The 20,815-nt window shown below is 35.1% G+C and overlaps 5 protein-coding genes across 8 annotated transcripts; 4 read left to right on the forward strand and 1 right to left on the reverse strand.

Annotated features, from left to right (window-relative positions):
* LOC116134557 (steroid 5-alpha-reductase DET2) lies at positions 1-869 on the forward strand. The gene has a single exon (XM_031420232.1). The coding sequence runs from the start codon at positions 1-3 to the stop codon at positions 781-783; it is 783 nt and encodes a 260-aa protein (XP_031276092.1). The 3' UTR covers positions 784-869.
* Positions 870-1,862: 993 nt separating this feature from the next.
* LOC116134556 (acetyl-coenzyme A carboxylase carboxyl transferase subunit alpha, chloroplastic) lies at positions 1,863-7,699 on the reverse strand. Of its 3 annotated transcripts, none has more exons than XM_031420231.1 (12): positions 7,472-7,699; positions 6,840-7,222; positions 6,677-6,751; positions 5,600-5,707; positions 5,325-5,485; positions 5,080-5,194; positions 4,840-4,994; positions 4,274-4,325; positions 4,118-4,186; positions 3,771-3,848; positions 2,531-3,689; positions 1,863-2,267 (listed from the first exon to the last, which is right to left on the reverse strand). In XM_031420231.1, the coding sequence occupies exons 2-11, from the start codon at positions 7,164-7,166 to the stop codon at positions 2,532-2,534; spliced, it is 2,298 nt and encodes a 765-aa protein (XP_031276091.1). In that variant the 5' UTR covers positions 7,167-7,222; positions 7,472-7,699; the 3' UTR covers positions 1,863-2,267; position 2,531. The 3 variants fall into 3 exon arrangements, with proteins under 3 accessions (XP_031276091.1, XP_031276090.1, XP_031276089.1); XM_031420230.1 differs by having other exon boundaries at positions 6,840-7,231; XM_031420229.1 differs by having other exon boundaries at positions 6,840-7,248.
* Positions 7,700-10,868: 3,169 nt separating this feature from the next.
* Positions 10,869-14,034, forward strand: LOC116134624 (OVARIAN TUMOR DOMAIN-containing deubiquitinating enzyme 3). Of its 2 annotated transcripts, none has more exons than XM_031420304.1 (8): positions 10,869-10,959; positions 11,138-11,294; positions 11,377-11,551; positions 11,710-11,773; positions 12,245-12,350; positions 12,468-12,522; positions 13,168-13,221; positions 13,666-14,034. In XM_031420304.1, the coding sequence occupies exons 1-8, from the start codon at positions 10,938-10,940 to the stop codon at positions 13,807-13,809; spliced, it is 777 nt and encodes a 258-aa protein (XP_031276164.1). In that variant the 5' UTR covers positions 10,869-10,937; the 3' UTR covers positions 13,810-14,034. The 2 variants fall into 2 exon arrangements, with proteins under 2 accessions (XP_031276164.1, XP_031276165.1); XM_031420305.1 differs by having other exon boundaries at positions 11,467-11,551.
* A 504-nt stretch (positions 14,035-14,538) lies between these two features.
* On the forward strand, positions 14,539-17,804 carry LOC116134563 (ataxin-3 homolog). The gene is made up of 2 exons (XM_031420236.1): positions 14,539-14,847; positions 16,881-17,804. Exons 1-2 carry the CDS (start codon positions 14,599-14,601, stop codon positions 17,469-17,471), a joined length of 840 nt encoding a protein of 279 aa, XP_031276096.1. The 5' UTR covers positions 14,539-14,598; the 3' UTR covers positions 17,472-17,804.
* Positions 17,805-18,423: 619 nt separating this feature from the next.
* LOC116134564 (reticulon-like protein B12) lies at positions 18,424-20,815 on the forward strand. The gene is made up of 4 exons (XM_031420237.1): positions 18,424-18,731; positions 18,958-19,138; positions 20,031-20,242; positions 20,392-20,815. The coding sequence occupies exons 1-4, from the start codon at positions 18,671-18,673 to the stop codon at positions 20,559-20,561; spliced, it is 624 nt and encodes a 207-aa protein (XP_031276097.1). The 5' UTR covers positions 18,424-18,670; the 3' UTR covers positions 20,562-20,815.

Below are 20,815 nucleotides of genomic sequence, written 5' to 3' on the forward strand. Positions count from 1 at the left end.
ATGGCTTCATCAGATCAGACTCTCTTTCACTACTGCCTCCTCACTCTCTACATCACAGCCCCACCAACTTTCATCAGTCTCCGGTTCCTCCAAGCCCCATACGGCAAGCACCACCGGCCCGGGTGGGGACCCACCATGTCACCACCGTTGGCGTGGTTTCTCATGGAAAGCCCCACTCTCTGGCTCACTTTCTTAATCTTCCCATTTGGTCGCAACTTCAACAACCCCAAATCTTTCATTCTCATGTCCCCTTTTCTCCTCCATTACTTTCACCGCACATGCATCTACCCGATCCGACTTTATCTCAATAACACCTCTCAAAAAAGCGGCTTTCCGGTCACCGTAGCTCTAATGGCATTTGGGTTTAATCTTTTGAACGCTTATTTACAGGCCAGGTGGGTGTCTCATTATAAAGATTACAAGGGCGATGATGGGCGGCTGTTTTGGTGGCGGTTTTTGATTGGCTTGGTGATTTTTATAGGTGGGATGTGGATTAATATTTGGTCCGATAAAGTATTGGTCGGGTTAAAGAAACAAGGCGGTGGATATAAAATTCCAGAGGGAGGATGGTTTGAGTTGGTGAGTTGCCCAAATTATTTCGGTGAGATTGTGGAGTGGTTTGGGTGGGGAGTGATGACGTGGTCTTGGGCAGGCTTTGGTTTTTTTCTATACACGTGTGCTAACTTGGTGCCGAGGGCACGTGCGAATCATAAGTGGTATTTGGACAAGTTCGGGGAGGATTATCCAAAGGGTAGAAAAGCTGTTATCCCTTTTCTGTATTGAATGTTTTTTGTTTGGGTTGTTTTCATTAGTTTCTCTTTTGTTTGTGCGGGTTTGTATGGTAATTTCCAATGTTCTAAGTTTGTAAAATAATTTAATTATGAAAGATTTGACTTTGTTTTCAGTTTGGACAATACTACATTTATAATCCAATCTTACAAATTTTCATTTATAATCCCAACGTGATAGCTTGTAAATGAATCTTGTCTGCTCGTTATGAGTCTTGCTTGTCCAATTACGAATTAATTAATTATAAATTATCATATCGAAGTTATGAGAGAAAGTCTGTAAGATTGTGTTATGAGACAATTTTTATTATTTCAGGTTTGGCATGGTGTTTGCTTTACAAATAAAGTTTCATGGAAGTTTGGGGTAGAATCAATTGGTTCATGGTACAAAGAATATAAAATGCATTAAAACAGGCAAATATTTTATTGCTAGTAATCCTTAAAAATAATGGAAAAGGTTAAGTGGTTTCTGCTTTCTAATGCTAATTTTGGTATGGAAAGAAGATAAAATTTAGAATAGATTAAAGCATATTAACGGAAAAGAAAGTCAAATAAAATCAATTATTGATGGAAGGCACACAAATCTAAACCATTATTGAGTGACCTAATAATCAACCACAACTCTTTAGATGTATTTAACCAGAACTCTTAGATGTATTTAAAAGGTATTGAGTTAGATTTACTTCAATTCCTAATAAGGGTGACCACTGAAAGCTTATTCGATCGTTAATTTCAAAACATCGAAGATTAGTTGAGATACATACAAAGTGGTTCAGACACCTCGGGTAAAAAAATATAATCAGAGTTAGTCTACATTAACCAAATGTATACTAGGTTCCCATACTCATAAATAATAACAATGATAACAAAGATGGGTTTTTATGAGACAACATGACATGGAATAGAACCATTCAGAAGAGACTTATTCCTGATATTTGGAAGCACGGTATTAGTTTACCCTTGCACTCACTTCATCTATACAGTGTTTCTTTTAATCTCTCAATAAAAAGTGAACCAAATTCTACCAAAATAAATTAAAGAAAACAAGGATACTAATAAATTAATAANGACAACATGACATGGAATAGAACCATTCAGAAGAGACTTATTCCTGATATTTGGAAGCACGGTATTAGTTTACCCTTGCACTCACTTCATCTATACAGTGTTTCTTTTAATCTCTCAATAAAAAGTGAACCAAATTCTACCAAAATAAATTAAAGAAAACAAGGATACTAATAAATTAATAAAACCTAATTCAAACAACCAAGAAATGGGCTCCAGCAGAAACAGTGTGCTCGTCATGATTGTGCAACTGCAAGACCTTTAGCGAAGGTGACCATGCAATGGCAGTATCAAGGCCCCAGGTTGGTGTATATCTTGTCTGAAAGACGTTGATGCAATTCCACACGCTTGATCAATCACTACCAACTGCTTTGCATCATCTTCAACAGTAACGTACCAATAGAAACATAAATACTGCACAATACAATAAAGTTTTTATCAAGCAGTTCTAGGTAAATATTTTCCTTAAAAAAATTGGATTTATGAACCACAGCAATCATTCATCACCAGTAATCCAGTAGCACAAGTATGCAATACTAAATAAAAAGATAAAGACATTCTAGGCCTTGAGGTAGTGATGAAACCGTTCCATACAGTCACATAAAAATTCTAAATTCCCCACAAGATAAAATAAAAATCATCAAAGGAATTATGTGTGTGAGAATAGATCAACTTACACTAAGCAAAGCTACGGTTTGCACCCACATTAAACTCTACTCTGGACTCATCATGTTTGGAACTCTCGGCCTTCGAACTTTCGTCTAATCCTCCAACAGACTCTCTGGTTTCAGAGATCTCAGTCATCAGCTCCTCATGTTTCTCCTTTAATTCAGAGGAGCTTAAAGCCTCTGAAAGCTTTTGCTTAATTTGTTGCTCTAGAGCCTCAATCTTATTTTTTGATGTCATATCTGGCGTCTTACCTGCCTTCGCTCTCTCCAACTTCAGTAATTCAATCATGTCTTTCAGATCTGACGAATTAATCACATTTTCTATTTTTTTGTTAATTTCTTCATTCAAACTGTCCATCTTACCCTTTAAGTTTGAAAATGAAGTCTCTTCACTAAGCTCTTTTGCCTTTGATTTCACAGCCTCAACCTCCAGACCCATGGACTTGAGAACATTGGTTAGTTCTGACTCTATCTCTTGTTTCACTGACACAATTCTCTCCTTCACCTCTTCATCTAGATCCCCTAAATTGGATACCCCAGACTCTTGAACTTCAGCCTTTAATGCTTCCATCTTCTCTTTTATATCAGGTCGACTAATGATTTCTTTGAATTTTTCATTGATTTCCTGCTTCAGTGTAGAAGCCTTGCTTTTGCTCTCTGATACACTCTTGGCTTTAGAGAATTCCTTCAACATGTCAAGCTTATACTTCAGGCTTCCATAATTAGGAGCTGCTGACAGGCATTGGTTGAGCTCATCTTTAAGCTTTGCTATCTTGTCCATCAAACCAGGATGCATGAGTTGATCCCGAGAATTTGCACTAAAAAATTCTTCCCGCAACATTGCAAACCTGTCCTGCAAGCCGATGGCTTTAACTGCCTCGGAAAACTCATGATCAACCTCTCTTTGCAGTTTCTCCATCATCTGATTCAGAGCCACTTCTGGAGGTGTTGTAGATGACTCCTTAGCTTTCAAAATTTGCTGTTTCAGATGTTCAACCTCACCCTCCAATTCTTCATTTGAAGCCCTGCCAACAATAGGTTCTTCTTTCTTTTTCATGTTGACTTTTCTCTCGGGATCAATGGGGATTCCTTCTTGGAATCCACCAATTTTCCGGAACTTAAGCATGCGATGTTTTAGTAACTGTTGCGTGTCCATCTTCAGAAGCTCCTGTAAAAACCAAAGATCTACATTAAAATATGAATAGATAAGAGTATATTCTTGAAGAAGAACTAGTATTATGGTACTCACATCCATTGTATCATTTATTGCTTGTTTTATCCGTTGTGAAGTCCAAGATGGGTCAGCATGTGCACCTCCCAGTGGCTCCTGTGTATAAGTGGAAAATATTTTAAGATGCCATAGAAATTAACAAATAGTACTGAAAGTAAATAACAAAGTTCATCTATTGTGAGAGCACCAAAGAAGGAAGAGGCGAAATGATACAGGATTTTCTTCTGATGTCAAACATTGGAATGAATGCACAAATCAGTCCAGTTGGGAGAAAGTGCACTCTATCATGGTTTCAATAATACCCAGGATGGACAAAGGATGAAGGAAGAAAAATGTAAGAGACATGAACAAGAGAGATTTATTACAGGGATCACGCCATCTGCAATTTGTAGCCTGCACAACTCTGTAGAAGTAATCTTCAGTTTCTCAGCCGCCTACAAAAAGAAAATCTTTCAGCCGTCATAATCAAATAAATCTTGATTCATTGATAGACAAACACAGGATCATTAGCACTGTATAACCTTTGGGGCAGCTTTGGCGCTCTTCCACAATATAGCTGCACATGCTTCTGGACTACACCATAAAAAATGGAGATGAAATCAGAGGACAAAAATATAGACAAAAGATATGATTCACAAACTTAATGAATAAAGAAGAAAATTGATTCCATACAACAGATAGAAAAAGAAACGGAATATGTTACCCATTAGTTGGACTCTTGCAAGCCAAGTGATACAGTCAAATTTAAACCATTGCTGAAAAAAAAAATAGCCTATGCTTTTCCAATATGTATACAGCCAGGAATTATAGAGAAGATTTCTGGCCTTCATTTAGCATGACCCAAAAACTTTTTATCTAATATGAAATGTTAATCAAGGCAGAGAACAGTGGTGTTGTATGCATAATTGAAGATACATCACAAAAAAAATATAGCCAAGTTTTGGATAGCTAATTGTATGGCCAAAATCCACTCCCTTTGTCCCAGTTATGAGGATAATTATAACAAATTAGACAAATGATTTGCTTCCTCAAAAGAACAAATGCACTAATTTACGTGTTAAAAAAAATGCCAATAATATCTAATCACCTGGCAACATAGAAAACTGCATTTTCAAGCATCAATAATTTATTAGCACAGCCTATGGCCAGCGCACCACCAGAGCCGCCCTCCCCAATAACAATGGAAATAATTGGTACCTTAAGACCAAACATGGTCCTCAAGTTGTGAGCAATGGCTTCACCCTGCATACGTATATAGCAAATCAATCAATTAAGCCAGCAGTAGAAGGAGTCATCTAAAGTTTTTAACTTAAAATACTCCACATACTTGACCCAATTCCTCAGATTTTAGATCTGCATATGCACCAGGTGTGTCAATGAATGTAACTATGGGGAACCCGTGGTGGTCTGCATAATACATCATGCGGAGAGCCTTCCGGTAACTGTTTAAACATTTATCAGTTAACATATGATATGAGTAGCTCAATGAGTTTAATAAAAACTCCAGTTCCATTCTAAAGTAATGAAAAGTTGTTAGGTAACTATAAACTATATAATTATTACAGGACATACCCATGAGGAGTAGGCATTCCAAAGTTACGCTGAATGTTCTCTTTTGTGTTTCTACCCTTTTGGTGACCCATGAACATGTACCGCCTGCCATCTATGGTTCCTATACCAGTAACAATTGCAGGATCATCATATCCTGCTCGATCTCCATGAAGCTCCACAAACTGGACATATGGATATAAAAAGAGATATTTTAAGTAGTCGTTTCAGTATAAATTTAAAAGCTGGGCATTTTAATAAAGAAACAACTTATGTAAAAGATGGTGTGATTATCAGACCTTCTCAGTAATGTTAAATACATGATCAAGGAAAGTGGGTCTGTTAGGATGCCGTGCAATATTCACACGTTGTATAGGGGTCAGATGCGTATATAAATCCTTTAGAGCCTGAAATCAACAAAGGAAAGTTTGAGACGAATTAAAGCCACAAACTATCCAAATTATGATGGTAAAATGATGAGCACCAATATTATAAAATGCACATGAAAAAGTTATTTATAACACAGTGCAGCATTGATTATGATCCCCTTCAGCTTCTGAAGGCCATCCTTTTTGTCCAGCAATTTTGCAACAAAATAATTATACACATGCATAAATAATCCTTGCTTATTATGTATGGTGTCTTCATTATACATTGTCATATTTTGCAAGCAAAAAGAAACATGTTCTACAATATAGCATCAATAAATAGGAAAAAAAAATGTATGTAAGCTAATATTGATAAATACCCTCACTTCCCATCCACTGATGAGAAGAAAAAATTTGCATCATTCTTTTCCATGAATTTAATGGCTAAGAGCAAAGAATAAGACTTTTTTTCTCCCCCTACAATCTCTAAGGATCTATACATAGTATTTGGCTTCAGATTTTCCTGACTCATCAATTTGTGAATATGTTCCTACCTTTAAAACCTCAAGTATCAAGGCTTAAAGGCAAACTCTTACACGAAGAGGAGCGGATATTTCTGTTCTGAAGAATAACATCAGACGAGTTTTTCAATTAGACCTTTCTACAGAATGGGCACAACCTTAAGTCGAAAGCTTAAAATGTTGGTTTGTGGAACAACAGTCAAATGAATCAATTATCAGTGAACCATATAAACCCATATCCTTGTGCCAGATTGTAGGTTTTTATATTCACTAATTTCCTCGGTACCATTTTTCATTAACTAATATTCTAATTAATCTAACTTGTAATCCATGAACAACAAATGAAGAAATCAATGTAAGGTTTTCAACAAAGGCAGACAAGACAGTCTCAACTGGTAATACAATTAATAGAATTACTGGGTGCAATACTTAGCTTCATTACGCTTAAACTACAATGCAAATGCCAATTATATATTATTCGTCAAACCTGTTGATACTTATTCTCCAAAGATATAATCTGATCAGTGAAGTCCAAACCAGTTTCATTTGCCATCTTCCTCACCTGCAACCAACAAAACATAAAACTTAATCAAACCACTACACATTCTCCCTACATAAACAATGACAATCATCATAAAAAGTTCAGTTACATCGATGATCTTCTTTTCTAGCTGAACAAGTGGTTTCTCGAAATCCAAAGTTACAGGCTTTGGCTTCTCCTTCAACGGCTTAAAAGGCGAAAGATGAGAGAGTACACCACCTTTCACATTCGGATCAGCATCATCAGGCCATGGATACTCATGCTTCTTCACCTTCCTAAGCTTTGCAGTCACAGCTAATCCACTCTGATTCACACTAAACCGCGCCCTACCTAACACTTTCAAAGGAACACCATTCACACCGTTTCTGGAGCTCCGAAAAAGATCCGAAGCTGAAGCTCCAGTAAATGCAACTGAAGAATGAGAAATACTCGCCATTCTCCAAATCCACAAGCCAATCCCTCTAAACTCTCACCAATTAGATCCCAAAACCTCTGAAATATCTACAATTAAATTAAATCTGTAACAAAAATCACAAAAAAAAAAAAAAAATCCAGTTCAACGAACAAAGAAAGTAGCGTAACAAAACCACTCCTACTACCACTACAACTATCCAGTTTAGCTGAGCTTTACTTCACCACTCAAACATAGAACTCAAATTAATTTCTCACAAATCAAACAATTAACAAAACTGAAGCATAAATTAAAGAGATAATGAGCTGAAATATAGAGAAAAGAATTACCAGAAAAAGCGCGGAGAATTAGAGATCTTCAAGGAAAGAGGAATTAGAAGTTATGAAGAGAGACACGAGAAGCGAAATGGAGATTATAATTAAGGCAATGAGAGTCACGATCAGAACATCGTGGAGATCGTCAAGAAAATATAAAGAATAAAAATTTTGCTTGGGGGAGAGAGAGAGAGAGAGAAATAGGTGTTATGTATGTGCGTGTGGCGTGTCGATACTTCTTATGAGAAGTGATGGACCTATTGCTTATAATGAGCCAGCTTTTTTCGGTTTGGCCGTTGAACTTAACATTTTATTTGCAAACCCTCGTTATCTGGCACGTGTAGACCCTTCACCCTTGATAGCGCGTGTTACTGTCTCGATACCTTCGAGGCTCGACTCCATCGATCCATCCTACAACGCTCACTTCCAAATAAATTCCCACTTCCTATTTCCATTCTCCAAACTCTGACCAAACTATTTCTTCAGACTTTCTTTGACTTTAACTAAAACTCAGCTACATTTACTTCTACAATTTGATCTAAATATAAAGAGTTAAATGATATATTATAGTCTTTGTACCGGTATTATGATTGAACGATAATGGACCAGGGTTAGAGTTTGTACAAATTGTTGGGAACGTGATAGTGTTGGGGAAATTTCGTGAAAAGTTTTAAGAGCGTATATTTAGAGTAGTTGTACTAATTAGTTGTTAGGTGGCTAACCCATTGTTTTTATTGGCTCCCCAACGTAGTCAAATCTACAACTACACGAATTATTTTAGTTGGTTCGATTAAAGGAAAATAAAGACGCTACTGCATGTTAGGGATTATCACGTGCTGTCATTGTGTTTTCCTGATCCGGCAACTTTTGACTTCGAGCTTTTGTGTGATTAATCATTGTGGTGTAGACGTGCTAAAACCACTATTTTTCTCGCCCTTTTCTCTCCCAACACATTTGGCCTCATATGCCCTTGAATTGATTTAAGATCAATATATATATTGTTTTTTTTCATGATCCAACTATACAGACTAGTTTATACATATTTTAATTAATTTTCAAGAATCATTGAATTCCTTACAAAAATATTATTGATGTCAGTTTTTAGGATGGTTTTAAAACTCGGTCTGGCCTAGCCGGTTGAATCGGTTCGACCGAGAACTGGTGGCTAGACCAGGTCGATTAATGTTAAAAATCGGAAATAATAATTGACCCACTTTCACCCACAATTAAACCGGTTTTTTTCCAATGAATCATCAGTCCAACAAGTATAACCCGGGTTGTTACAGTGGAATATTAAACAAATAATTAAAAATAACACTTTTCAACTTTTCTCTTTTCTCTTTCTTATTTTTATTCAACAAAACCAACACCAATAGAGAAGAAAAATAAATAAAAAAGCCTATTAAAAATTAAAATCTGCATTTAAAAAAATTTTGTTTTTTTTACATCAGCATGATGTCATCATGCTAATGTCACGGTCCAACCCGTCAGTCGGACCATTCGACTCGTAACCCGATGGTTTGGCCAGATTGCCCCTTGGGTCGGGTTTTAAAACCTTGGTTTTTAGGATTTCAATAATTGTATTTGGGCTAATATGGGTTGCTTAGACTAAGTTTGGGTTGGAAGTCTGGAAATATCAAGGGGAAATGGATTGAAATTCTTTTATCTCCAATCAAATTTGTGAGTATTTACATCAACAGGAGCCAACAGAAGGGTCTGTCAACACATCTCCTCGTATGCTTAAGATATGTCTTGTATTTATTTGTATTTGCAAGATTTTGTAGGAAGAATATGCATGTCTTGTTAATGGCTCCGACTCTTGTCTATTCTTCTTTAAGACCATCTCCAACCACAAACACCAAATTTATGCAAGTTTCACGCCAAATTAGTATGATTTTTGGTGTATTTCACTATTACATCTCCAATCTATTGAACCAAATATTACATTATAATATTCTTTTTCTTTTTCTTTATATTAATAGTCAACAATTAATCTATTTCACTATTTATTTTTGTATATATTAATTAAATATTGAGAATGATATAATAATTACTTTGAAAATTATACTAATTTAATAAAATCAAGCATTTATTTAATCAAATAAACATTACATTTAATATAGAAAAACATTATATCTAATATAAAATGTCACAAAAAAAAAAAAAACAATAACAACACAAAAATAAAATTTCATATTGATAGTAATTTAATTTTCCGAATTAGTATATTCTTCCCACAAATTATCAATTAATACATTTCAAAGAGCATGGTGAGCTTCTGTATCCTTGATTTGTCTATGTCGAGCAAGAAAATGTTGAAATCGGACATTTTCATCTATGACAATTTCAACTTTAGGAATTGGCGTTTTCATCTGATTCTCAATCAATGCATCAACATTACGATCATTTTTTTTTCATCATTTTTTGAATTATATAATTATTATGAATTTATTAAATTTATTATTATAAATAATAATCAAATTAACATAAATAAAAATAAAAAAAATAAGAAAATAAAATATATTTTATAGTATATGAACAGTGCCACACCAAATTGATGTAAGTGAACAGTATCACGCCAAATTTGGCGTGATACTGTTCACTTACACCAATTTGGTGTAATGTTTGACGTTGGGCTAGAGCACATTTTTCACACAATTTTAATGTTTTGGCATTGGGTTGGAGATGTCCTAAGGCAGAATCAATTTCCTAACAGCGTAAGGCTCATTATCTACTCACTTTTATTAGGATTCCCTTAAAGCTCATTTCAAGCTTCTTGGGTGGGAACATGGTGATGTAAATACTGGACGTTTATATGTAGTACATGTTGAAAGCAATGTTTTTAAACCCGACCTGGGCCTTAACTCGGTCATGGTATTAAAAAAAATTATCACTTATAAGAATCAACTATATTTACGAGAATTAATCAGTAATGATCATGTAATACAATCTTACATGTTTTTCTTTCTAACCACCTTCTTCGGCTATTCTCCTTTTAAGTCTACCTAATTTTTTTATGAAAATGTTGACATGTGACATTAATCACAATTCAGAAGCTAAACTTTCTAGAATCCAAAAACTTTCACTTATATTAATTCACCTTGTTTAAAAAATAAACATAATTTTCAATGTGTTAATCTTATCAAAAATTTGAATTTTTTTTAACGGGTTAATTGCAACAACTACCCCTCAAGTTAAAAAAAAAAAAAATTGAAGGTTAGATGTCAAGTTTAGATAATTAAACAATTCTTCAGGGTAAATACAAAAAGTTTCAAAACTATAACAAAGGTTAGAAAATGTTACCAAGATTTGTGCTGATCACATCGAAGAGATAAATATTTTAAGTATTTCAGTCAAAACGACGTCGATTCAATATACACGTGCCATTACTTATGGGTCTTATCTCCAGCACTGCGGTCTGATTTCTCCTTTTTTTTTCACTTCAGTCTTCCTTTACTTCTCTCTCGTCTCGTAGCTATTCATGGCGGACAAACCTGTAAACCGTAATGCAATTTTGTATTTTGTTCACGGATTTTCTCTCCTTATTTGTTTTATTCATTCTCTTAGATACCAAACAGAAATAGACCATCATTTTAAGATTGCTTGTAACTCTATCGGCTTGTTTCTCTCTATTTACACTTTAAATTTTTTTTTTTTATTTTTATTTTTTTGTATATGCAGAGAATTTTCTTGAGCAGCTGAGAAATGGAACTGCTAAGTTCGAGCTTGTCTCTACGCCTGTTGCTTCAATTTCAAATCCTAACTCCCAAAAAACATATACCATGGCGTTCCATAGAGACATCAGCCGTTTATTCTTTGCTAGAATCGGACCACCACTGTAAGTTTTATTTATGGTTAAAAATTTCTTATTCTTTGAGATATTGATAAACACTAAACCCTTCCGGCCTTTTGCCTTCCAGTTTTGTTTCAGTTAATTTTGGAATGGAGTTCAACCTCTTAAGCCTAATTCTTTTATCATTTGTGACATCTGCGCTTATTTTGTTTATTAGAGGAGGAGGTCCAGCAATGAAAAAAGTTGAGCGTTATTCAGTTCAAAAGGTTACTGGGGATGGGCGCTGTCTATTTAGAGCATTGGTATCGCCTAGTTTCTTCCTCTTTCTGTTTTTTTTTTTTTAATTAGATTGGGCTGGCTAATGAAATATAGACTTTCAATTTAAATTGCAGTACTTTTTAACCAACCTCTGCAGTATGTCTTTGTTTTCTGATGAACTAAATTCTGATTGGTGACTTAGGTTAAAGGGATGGCTTTAAACAAGGGTATCCCTCTTAACTCAAGCCAAGAGAGAGATAATGCGGGTATGTTCATTTATCCATTTTTATTTTGCTCCTTGTGAATTTTAAGCATTTATGAGTATAAATTTGATCCTATCAGATCTTTTACAATGACGCTATGGATCTTCTATTTTGCAATTTTTGGAAATGGAAATACGAGTTGGTGGCTAGGCAGCTTCTATTTAGCATTAATGAGATCACCATGGATGAATTATTTGTTTTATATATCTTCTTTTTAAGTGTATAATGTATGTCTCCGAATGAAAAATGTTGCAACTTTAGCTGTTTTTCTTTAATTCGAAGCTTGTGTAAAATATAAAGAGCAAGGACTTTTTCTCGGGCTTAACTGTTAAGCTCTTTATGTATTAAAACTAGGTGGCATCAGAATGATAATGTCTTTTGTTTTTTCTTTTTGTTTTTTTTTCATAGATATCAGATAATATTATTGCTTTAAGTATTAGGTGGGTGGTTTTACTTACATTTATAAAAGTGCAGATGAATTACGAATGGCTGTAAAGGAGGTTATATGTGATAATGGTAGTGAACGCCGGCAGTATGAAGAGGCATTAATTGCAATTACGGTTGATGAGTCCTTGAAACGGTAGGTCTTTATTCTAATCACTTATCATGGAAATTCTCTTTCTTGGTATTCTGAATTATGCTTTAGTAAGTTTTCATGTTTTGCTTCTATTGATCATATTCTTAATTCTGTCTGTAGTTACTGCCAGCGCATTGACAGATCTGATTTCTGGGGAGGAGAGTCAGAACTACTGGTTAGTACCCATTTAATGCATATGCTTGAATTCTTCACTTCATTCTTTTATTTTTAATATGATAATCATTTTCTTGATAATTTTATTGCCAATAGCTGATATTTTGCCATCTTGAAGAAAATACAAAAGAATAATTCAGTGAGTTGGCAAGATTGAATTTCTAGAGGTGTCATTTGGCTTGCTGATATAGTTATATGCTCTAGCTCCAAGGTTAATTTATACATTTGTTCTCTTTGGGGCAATCCCAGTTAGTGTGTTCAACTGAGTGCTGAATAATATGACATTATCATGCTTGCAGAAGCTTCTGGGGTTTACTTATTTGTGGTTTTTCTTTAAAATGCATAGATCTTCTGTTGACATGAATGCACTGAGTGACTTTTCTTATTTGCCACGGATATGAAGAAGAAGGGTACTAGGCCACTTATCTGCATTTGAGTTTGATATCTATTTTGGTGGAGTGAGTGGAGAAAAAACTCCATTGGAGCTTTTATTTATTTTTCAGTTAACTAACATTATATAGCCGATTGCTCTGTATTTCTCTCTCTCTTCCTCTTTGGTTTGCATTTGTATGTGTCCACATGGCAATTACGCGCACTTCTTTCTGAAATATTGCATAATGACCATTGACTATGAATTCTGCACCAGGTGTTGTCAAAATTGTGTAGTCAGCCCATCATTGTTTACATACCGGAGCATGAGGTATGTGAAAATTTTCTAAATATGATTGCCAGTTCCAATTGCTTCAGTTTAACCTGCCTATATGTAGGTTTATTTCTTAGTCAAACTGCCAGAATTGGTTTTAGAACTGCAGAAATTTGACATATAAGTGAATAAGATTGTCTTTATATTTGTTTCTTTTGCATCCAAATGGATGTAGTTAGAAGCGTCGAACATAAGATGGGAAATTTTGTATGGTGGGCTGCATCCTTCTTTTTGCTGAGTTGGTATCAGTCTTGTCTCCATCATCATGTTTATTGAGTCTATCAGGATGATGAATATTATATCAGAGAGCCGAAACTAAATCTTCACAATTATGTTCTCCTCTGTTGCATGCCGTTTTAACTCACTTAAACAGATAGTTATAATATATCATGGATTTACCTCATCTACTAATAGGTTTCTCTATGCTGATTCGAAATGCAGCATAAAAGGGGTGGAGGGGGCTCTGGTTTTATTCCAATTGCAGAGTATGGAGCTGAGTTTCACAAAGGTTCAATAAAAGGAAAACCCAGGAAGGTTGTTAGGCTCCTGTACAGTGGTAGAAACCATTATGATCTGCTTATCTGAGATTTTACTATGAGAGGAGGAAAGAAATAGTGACATTTACCACCAAAGGAAAATGCTCCAATTTTGTACTCGAAGATGTTGAATCTTACTAATTTTCTTATTTGTTTTAAAAAAGTGAAAACATACTCACTCTTATGAATCAATTTGAGAAATTTTGTTCAAAGATCCCATGAAGCAAATTGAGTTCGTTTGATTTGAAATTCACACATTTTTATTCAGGAATTAAACGTTCACTTATAATTGAAGATGAGCATTATAACATGTTATAATCATATTATCTAAGCAAATCTCTTCAATTGTATCATTTGGTTTATTTGTTCAAGTCCATGACTTATCGGATGTATCAGATTTATTGATTTGTAAGGTATTCAATGGAATTCTAAAAGTTAGTTTTCAGTTATAAAAAAAAATAGTCATATTAATAATTTTAGTATTCATGTTGGAAATGCAATTTATAATATACAAAATATTGTGGATTAAAGAATTTATGACAGTGCTTCTAAGAAAGTGCTTCCTTCGGTGCTTTGCAAGTTGGCAAGTGTAAAACCTTCATTACACGTCCTCAATGACCAGTTCACTTGAAGTCACGCCAAACCAAACAAAACCGATATTATTATATTCTCATTCTTTTTGGTTTTTCCTCGATCTTCTTCTCTTCATCCAAACGAAAACGCTCTCTATATTTATACAACGTGTCACAGTTAAAACTTAAAACCCAATTACATCAATTTTAGGGTTGTACAAATTCATTCATACTGAAAAAGAGTTGCTTTTTGATTAATAACACGAATGGAAGGGGCAAGTAACGGAGGTATGTTGTACCACGAGGTACAAGAGTCGAAGCTGTGCGCTGTACATTGCGTCAACACGGTGTTGCAGGGTCCGTTTTTCTCCGAATTTGATTTGGCGGCGCTGGCGTCGGATCTCGACGGTAAGGAGCGCCAGATGATGCTTGAAGGCGGCGTCTCCGCTTCCTCCGGTGATTTTCTAACCGAGGAGTCTCATAACGTTTCTCTCGACGGAGATTTCAGTATTCAGGTAATTTATTTAAATTAACTGTACATCATTCTGATAATTTTAACTAAAATTTTTAGTCAGTATTTATTTTATAAATCCGGCTATCAACAATATTGGGATTTGGATGAATGAAGAAACAAGAAATGTAATAGTTCCGTAATAGTACCGAGGTCAACTATTAGTAATTATTGCACTGTAATGGTGCAAAATGCGTAATTAATTATCTAAAATACAGTTAAGAATAAGAATAAAATTGTCACCGGCCTGGATAATTAACAAAGAAGTAGGTTCGGAAAACCATTTACCGTCAAGCCTTCAAACAATATCTACACAAATCTGGAAACATCTCTAAAACTTCCAACAAATGAATTATGATATTATTTAGAATAAAAACCCTATATGCAATGCTTTAACCTAAAAAATGAAGTTACTGGTAATAAAGCACTAAAGATTATGCTAATAAAGGACTCAACTAGTGCTAATACAACTCCTACTTGTTTGGTATTTTTAAAGGAGAGGTAAAAAATCATTGCATGTCATTTAGACATTTATCTTATTTGTGCTGAAGTATATATTTATTTGTTTCTTTATACATAAAGAATGTGAACTATAAGTTGATTTATCTGTTTGTAATGAAACTTATTCATTCTTCTTTATCTTTTAGTCTGTTTATGGGAAGTATGTTTTGTTATCATATCACTCAGAAACTTAGGAAAAAAGAGATGGCTGCTCTGATCTTTCAAAAGCATCAAATAACCTATGCTGAGTTGGTTTATGGTCATTAATATGGAGGCTATAATTTTCATTAGTTTAACGTATGAAAATTATTGTTCAATTTTCAATTTTTTTCCTCAGCCTTTCTCTATTTTGACTGAGGTCAGGAGAATTGATGGATTTGACAACTGATTTGAAGTATCACATTATGTATTGGATGATTTATAAGCGATATAATTTGTCAAATCAGTTACCCCATGATTTTTATAGCAGTCTCCTCGTACACCTATTTGTTCTCACTGCTGTTTCAAACTCCTCATTTGATTTTTCTTTTAATAGATGCTAGTGGTGTTTGTGATGGTTTATGAAAAGTTCCTCCATCTGGCACTAAAATAATCAAATGCACTTTGAAGGAATACCAGCTGCCATCAATTTGTCAACTGTCACTGTTAAGTAAATTCTCAATCATGTTGCTAAGTGATCTTTGTACGTCCTCTCACTGGTGTTGGCAATGTTTGCCCCAGTCTCAGAAAATCATTAAAAGAATTATGTAGCCATAGTACCTAAAAAATCTAAAGAGATGAGCATTTCTTTTGAAACTGTGAACTGCATTATTGTATGGTATGAAACCAAGTTCAGAACTAAGATTTTTTTCTTTTGGTGCTTTCTCTATGGTACTGAACTGGTGAAACTACGACAATGTTTTGCTAATTTTTCTTCATATATGTCCTTTATAGTTCGTGGTTTTTCTTTGTTGCTTATTTCATCAGATTTGAGTTGAATGTCCTTAGGAAGAAAGAAGATTGACATTGAATTATCTTCCATGCACCTTTTAGTTTTCTGTATTCCTTTTCCTTTTCATATAATGTGGTGTGGATTTTTCCTCCCATACAAACACAAATTTAATTAGTTGGTTAAATTTTTTTTCTTTATACTGGAGCTCATTGGGTGTATTGTATATAGTACGTAAATTGTCTCTTTAATTCAACAATATAGGTGTAAAATATCAATTAGTAATCAATTCCTATGTACCACATGTAGTTAAGGCTTCATGGAATTTGCACACTTTACACACACACACACACACACTCATGGAGCCATTAGTTTATGAAATCAGATTATGCTGTTTGATTCTGTTCATCTGCCAGTCTATGTGCGTGCATGTTGCCTTTGTTATAATCAAATGTTTTGAACATATGATGATTATCATCTTGTGGATAAAGTTATCCATTCTTATTGGCTGATCTACATGCATGAGCATTTGCTACTTTTGCAGGTGATCTTGCTTGGTAACATTCATAGTATTCTTTCAAATTAATTTTGTCAATGAGTTTTTGTAGGTTTTGCAAAAGGCATTAGAGGTGTGGGATCTGCAAGTCATTCCCCTTAACTGCCCTGCTGCTGAGCCAGCCCAGATTGATCCGGAGCAAGAAAATGCATTTATTTGCCATTTGCATGACCATTGGTTCTGTATCAGGAAAGTGAATGGAGAGTGGTATAATTTTGACAGTCTTTATGCGGCCCCAGAGCACCTCTCTAAGTTTTACCTCTCAGCCTATTTGGATTCTCTGAAAGGCTTTGGCTGGAGCATTTTCCTGGTCAGGGGAAATTTCCCAAAGGAGTGCCCCATTTCATCCTCCGAGACTTCTAATGGTTACGGCCAATGGCTCTTGCCTGAGGATGCTGAGAGGATTACTAAATCTTGCAACTCAAGGGAGGGACCGAAGAGAATCAAGCTGACTGAAGAGCAATCTGATCCATTACTTGCTTTTGGGGAGGCTGATGCGATTCCAGAGATTGAAGATGAGGACTTGAAAGCTGCAATAGCTGCTAGCCTCTTAGATTCTTCCCCAGCAGTGGCTAGCGTCGAAACTAGTGCTCCAAAAATTGAAAATCAAGATAGCAAAGAAAAACCTGCACAGGAGGAATAATATTTTTAAAATTTTTAGTTACTGGTTGAGTATGATGATCCATATCGGGTTAGATGTTGATGCACTTTTCCATAACACGAATTGTTGTGTTTGTGCAGTATATACGTTCATTATACTTTGTCCAAGTCTAATAACGTTGTCAAAAGTGTCATCAAGATATGACATTTTAGCTTTCAGTATCTGGATTTTTCGGAACGTTTTTCCTCGGGCATACATGCTCGGTCTCTGTATTGGTTCTGCTTGTACGCGATCTTTCTTGTTTTGCTACTGGGAGCGAAATCCCAATTCCCAGTAATGCTACAGAGTTAGCAGGTCTTGGTTAACTTACAACAATATTTTGGTACCATTTAACATGAATATGAACGATACACGATATCTGACTTATGAGTAAATATTAGTATTTGTGGGATTGTTATAACTGAGTCAAGATTGTGGCGCCGCCCAGCCTTTCATCAAATATAAATAGCCGGTGGAGTTAGACTTATTGCAGAGAGCAACTATTTATGTTTTTTGGTTAAAAGTATTCTGAGATGGTTTGTTTGGGCTAAAATCACGTGGAATCGTGAATTGAATCGAACAAGGTATCAGATACGAATAAGGTATAGATAGTCATTGGAGCTTTATCAGTTTGTTAACTTCAAGATTTTAGGGGACTAGTTGAAGTGCATACCAGCTGACCCAAATACCTTGGATACCGAAAAAACCCTATCGAAGTTTATCTTAGTTAAGATACGAGGTATTTACAAACAGTTGCATTGCGCATTGCCCATCAAATGCTTGAAGAAAGCAGCAGCCAGATATTCAAAGATAACGCATTGAATGACATGAATACCCTCCATTGAAAATCCAAATGCATGGAATGGAAGGAAGGAATGTCTTCACATTCGACGGTGAAAACTATACCGTGGGCTATACATGTATCAACTAAGAGAAAGTCTTGAAAATGGGAGAAAAACAAGGGCTATGAGTGGGATGACGCTTTTAGGCTGGAATCTGACTCACCAACCACGCCTTTTCAATACTCATCTCTTATATTATATTCATCCGCACCAAACATTACCCAAAATAAAAATAAAAAAAATAAATTTTTTAGATATAAGGGATAACAGAAGCTGCTACTGCTTTTCTTTTTCCGGAAGATCATCCCAAAGCTCCCTGTTTTTGGAGTTTTAAAGATCTTTAATTTCAGTTTCTTCTAAATGGGTGATCGATTGTTTGACAGACAAAGAACTGTCCATGAAATCCTTGGAGGAGGTCTTGGTAAGTCAAATTTAATGGCTGCTTCTTTTTAATTCTTGATGATCCGATATATAGTTAATTCATTTTGCATTTATCCCTGGTGTTTATTAAGCAGCCTTTATATAATTTATAATGTACCTAAGAACTTATGAAGAGATGGACCCTGTCTTTGATGATCTTGTTTTAATGGATTAATTAAGCTAGCTGCTAAGGACTTTATGTATGTTTGATATCTTTGTTTAAACAGTTGCAGATGTGATTCTTTGGAAGCAAAAAAATGTAACTTTGGGGATATTGATGGTGACTTTTGCTGCTTGGGTGGTGTTTGAGGGATCTGGTTATACTCTGCTGTCTCTTGTCTCTAGTGTTCTCCTCCTCCTCTTTGCCATTTTATTTCTTTGGGCCAAATCTGCTGCCGTTCTTAATCGGTAATATACAATTAAATTGTGCTTCTAACTATGTTAATGTTATTTGGTGCCTTTTAAGTTCATGGAAATGATGAACAGAATATAATCAGTTGTGAATTATACTATATATACTATTTTGCTCTGCTCTAATTCCTCCATTTTGCATTTGGAGATTGGCTTTTCTAATTTCATTTGTTTATGAACTGCATTTTATGAGCTTATCTTGAATTCAAGCTTTATTGGATATCATCATCCCCCAGTTGAAGATGTGAAATTTTTAAGGTTGACCGTTCCTTTTCAGAATTTTATATGAAATTGTTTTGCTCCATCATGGTATTGCAGTGCCAGTCCTCACAAAGTGGTTTCTTCATGCCAGTGGTAATCACATTGGGGAGTCTTTGAAATAGAGATGAACTTGGATGTTAAATTATGCAAAATACATATGTTATGATGTTCTTCTGGGTATACTATTTAGCTAAATTGTACCCTTACAAGTCAGTTACTTTTGCATTTTTCGTTGATTCTTAGGATGGAACAAAGTTCTCTCAAGAACAAAGTTTGAACAAAGCTATCTTGGAGAAGCTTTTCTTTTTACAAGATTGTTGGTTTGCTTTGATGACTTCTGGCTTTGCAAATTTGGAATTGATCTGAACATGTAATTCTCATAGACATCAGTCTTTTTCTTTCTCTGATCTTTGGTGTAGTTGCTGCTCCCTCGTCTAATAAGTAGGAAGAATGAACACATACACCATACAAGAATACTCCACTTTGGAAACTGCAATTAGTTTCTGTTGTCCTCCAAGTTATAGAATGTGTTAACTATTACCACTAGAATGAAAACAATGTTCAATTTTCTTTTTTCTCATCTGTTAGAAAACTGCAATCCCATTGTGCTTTTCTTTCTCCTGAACAGACCTGCTCCACCCCTTCCGGAGTTGTATCTCTCAGAAGAAACGGTAAATGAAGTGGCAGCTTTCGTTCGCACCCATGTAAATGATTTGCTCTCAGTTTCCCACGACATTGCCCTGGGAAAGGACTCAAGGTTGTTTTTCAAAGTAGCTGTACTCTTGTGGTTGATTTCCTTCATTGGTGGCTTCACAGATTTTCTTACATTAGGCTATACCAGTAAGTTCCAGTTCTAATAACTATTACAGAAAACTAACTGGCCTTCTGAGAAAGTTCTTTTTATTTCTAATAATTTTGTGAATGTTCTTTTAATTGTGACCTGAATTTTAGTTTCTATAATTCTACTCATTAACTTTCTTCAATCGCAGGCCTCGTTATTGTTCTTACAGTTCCAGCTTTATATGAAAGATATGAAGATTGTATAGATAAATGTGTGATTATGAGCTACAGGAAACTGCGGGAATTGTATGTGAAATTTGATGTGAAAATTGTCAGCAAAGTCTGGAAATGGATCTTGGAAAAGAAAAAACTAAGCTAATATCTCCTTGCTTCGTGATTACCTTCCTTTCTGATATTGGTTTTCTTTTGTGAGGAGCTGGGGAGTGTCAATGGAGGGGCATTATTGGATTGTTTTCTTATTGAGCTGCAGGGTGTGGTAGAGTGTATTTATTCGAAAATGGTTTCTTGTCTTTGTATCCTTATTTAGATGCCTGAGTTTTAGGCTGTGAGAGCTTTTGATTGAAAGAAATATAGGAGACACTACCCTAATCACTTTGAGGGAATCTGAAAAAC

Source organism: Pistacia vera, unplaced genomic scaffold (genome assembly GCF_008641045.1).
Source record: "Pistacia vera cultivar Batoury unplaced genomic scaffold, PisVer_v2 Contig29, whole genome shotgun sequence".
Taxonomy (NCBI): domain Eukaryota; kingdom Viridiplantae; phylum Streptophyta; class Magnoliopsida; order Sapindales; family Anacardiaceae; genus Pistacia; species Pistacia vera.

What these genes read in the sequence shown, in the direction of transcription:
- LOC116134557 (XM_031420232.1), top strand. Translation starts at nt 1, where the DNA reads ATGGCTTCATCAGATCAGACTCTCTTTCACTACTGCCTCCTCACTCTC.
- LOC116134556 (XM_031420231.1), bottom strand. Translation starts at nt 7,166, where the DNA reads ATGGCGAGTATTTCTCATTCTTCAGTTGCATTTACTGGAGCTTCAGCT. An exon ending in GCAGTTTTCTATGTTGCCAG is followed by an intron (nt 4,326 to 4,839) that starts GTGATTAGATAT and finishes TTTATGGTGTAG; the next exon opens with TCCAGAAGCATGTGCAGCTA. An exon ending in CAATAAATGATACAATGGAT is followed by an intron (nt 3,690 to 3,770) that starts GTGAGTACCATA and finishes TGGTTTTTACAG; the next exon opens with GAGCTTCTGAAGATGGACAC.
- LOC116134624 (XM_031420304.1), top strand. Translation starts at nt 10,938, where the DNA reads ATGGCGGACAAACCTGTAAACC. An exon ending in GCTGTCTATTTAGAGCATTG is followed by an intron (nt 11,552 to 11,709) that starts GTATCGCCTAGT and finishes TTGGTGACTTAG; the next exon opens with GTTAAAGGGATGGCTTTAAA. An exon ending in GTTGATGAGTCCTTGAAACG is followed by an intron (nt 12,351 to 12,467) that starts GTAGGTCTTTAT and finishes TTCTGTCTGTAG; the next exon opens with TTACTGCCAGCGCATTGACA.
- LOC116134563 (XM_031420236.1), top strand. Translation starts at nt 14,599, where the DNA reads ATGGAAGGGGCAAGTAACGGAGGTATGTTGTACCACGAGGTACAAGAG. An exon ending in ACGGAGATTTCAGTATTCAG is followed by an intron (nt 14,848 to 16,880) that starts GTAATTTATTTA and finishes GAGTTTTTGTAG; the next exon opens with GTTTTGCAAAAGGCATTAGA.
- LOC116134564 (XM_031420237.1), top strand. Translation starts at nt 18,671, where the DNA reads ATGGGTGATCGATTGTTTGACAGACAAAGAACTGTCCATGAAATCCTT. An exon ending in AATCCTTGGAGGAGGTCTTG is followed by an intron (nt 18,732 to 18,957) that starts GTAAGTCAAATT and finishes TTGTTTAAACAG; the next exon opens with TTGCAGATGTGATTCTTTGG. An exon ending in TCTTACATTAGGCTATACCA is followed by an intron (nt 20,243 to 20,391) that starts GTAAGTTCCAGT and finishes CTTCAATCGCAG; the next exon opens with GCCTCGTTATTGTTCTTACA.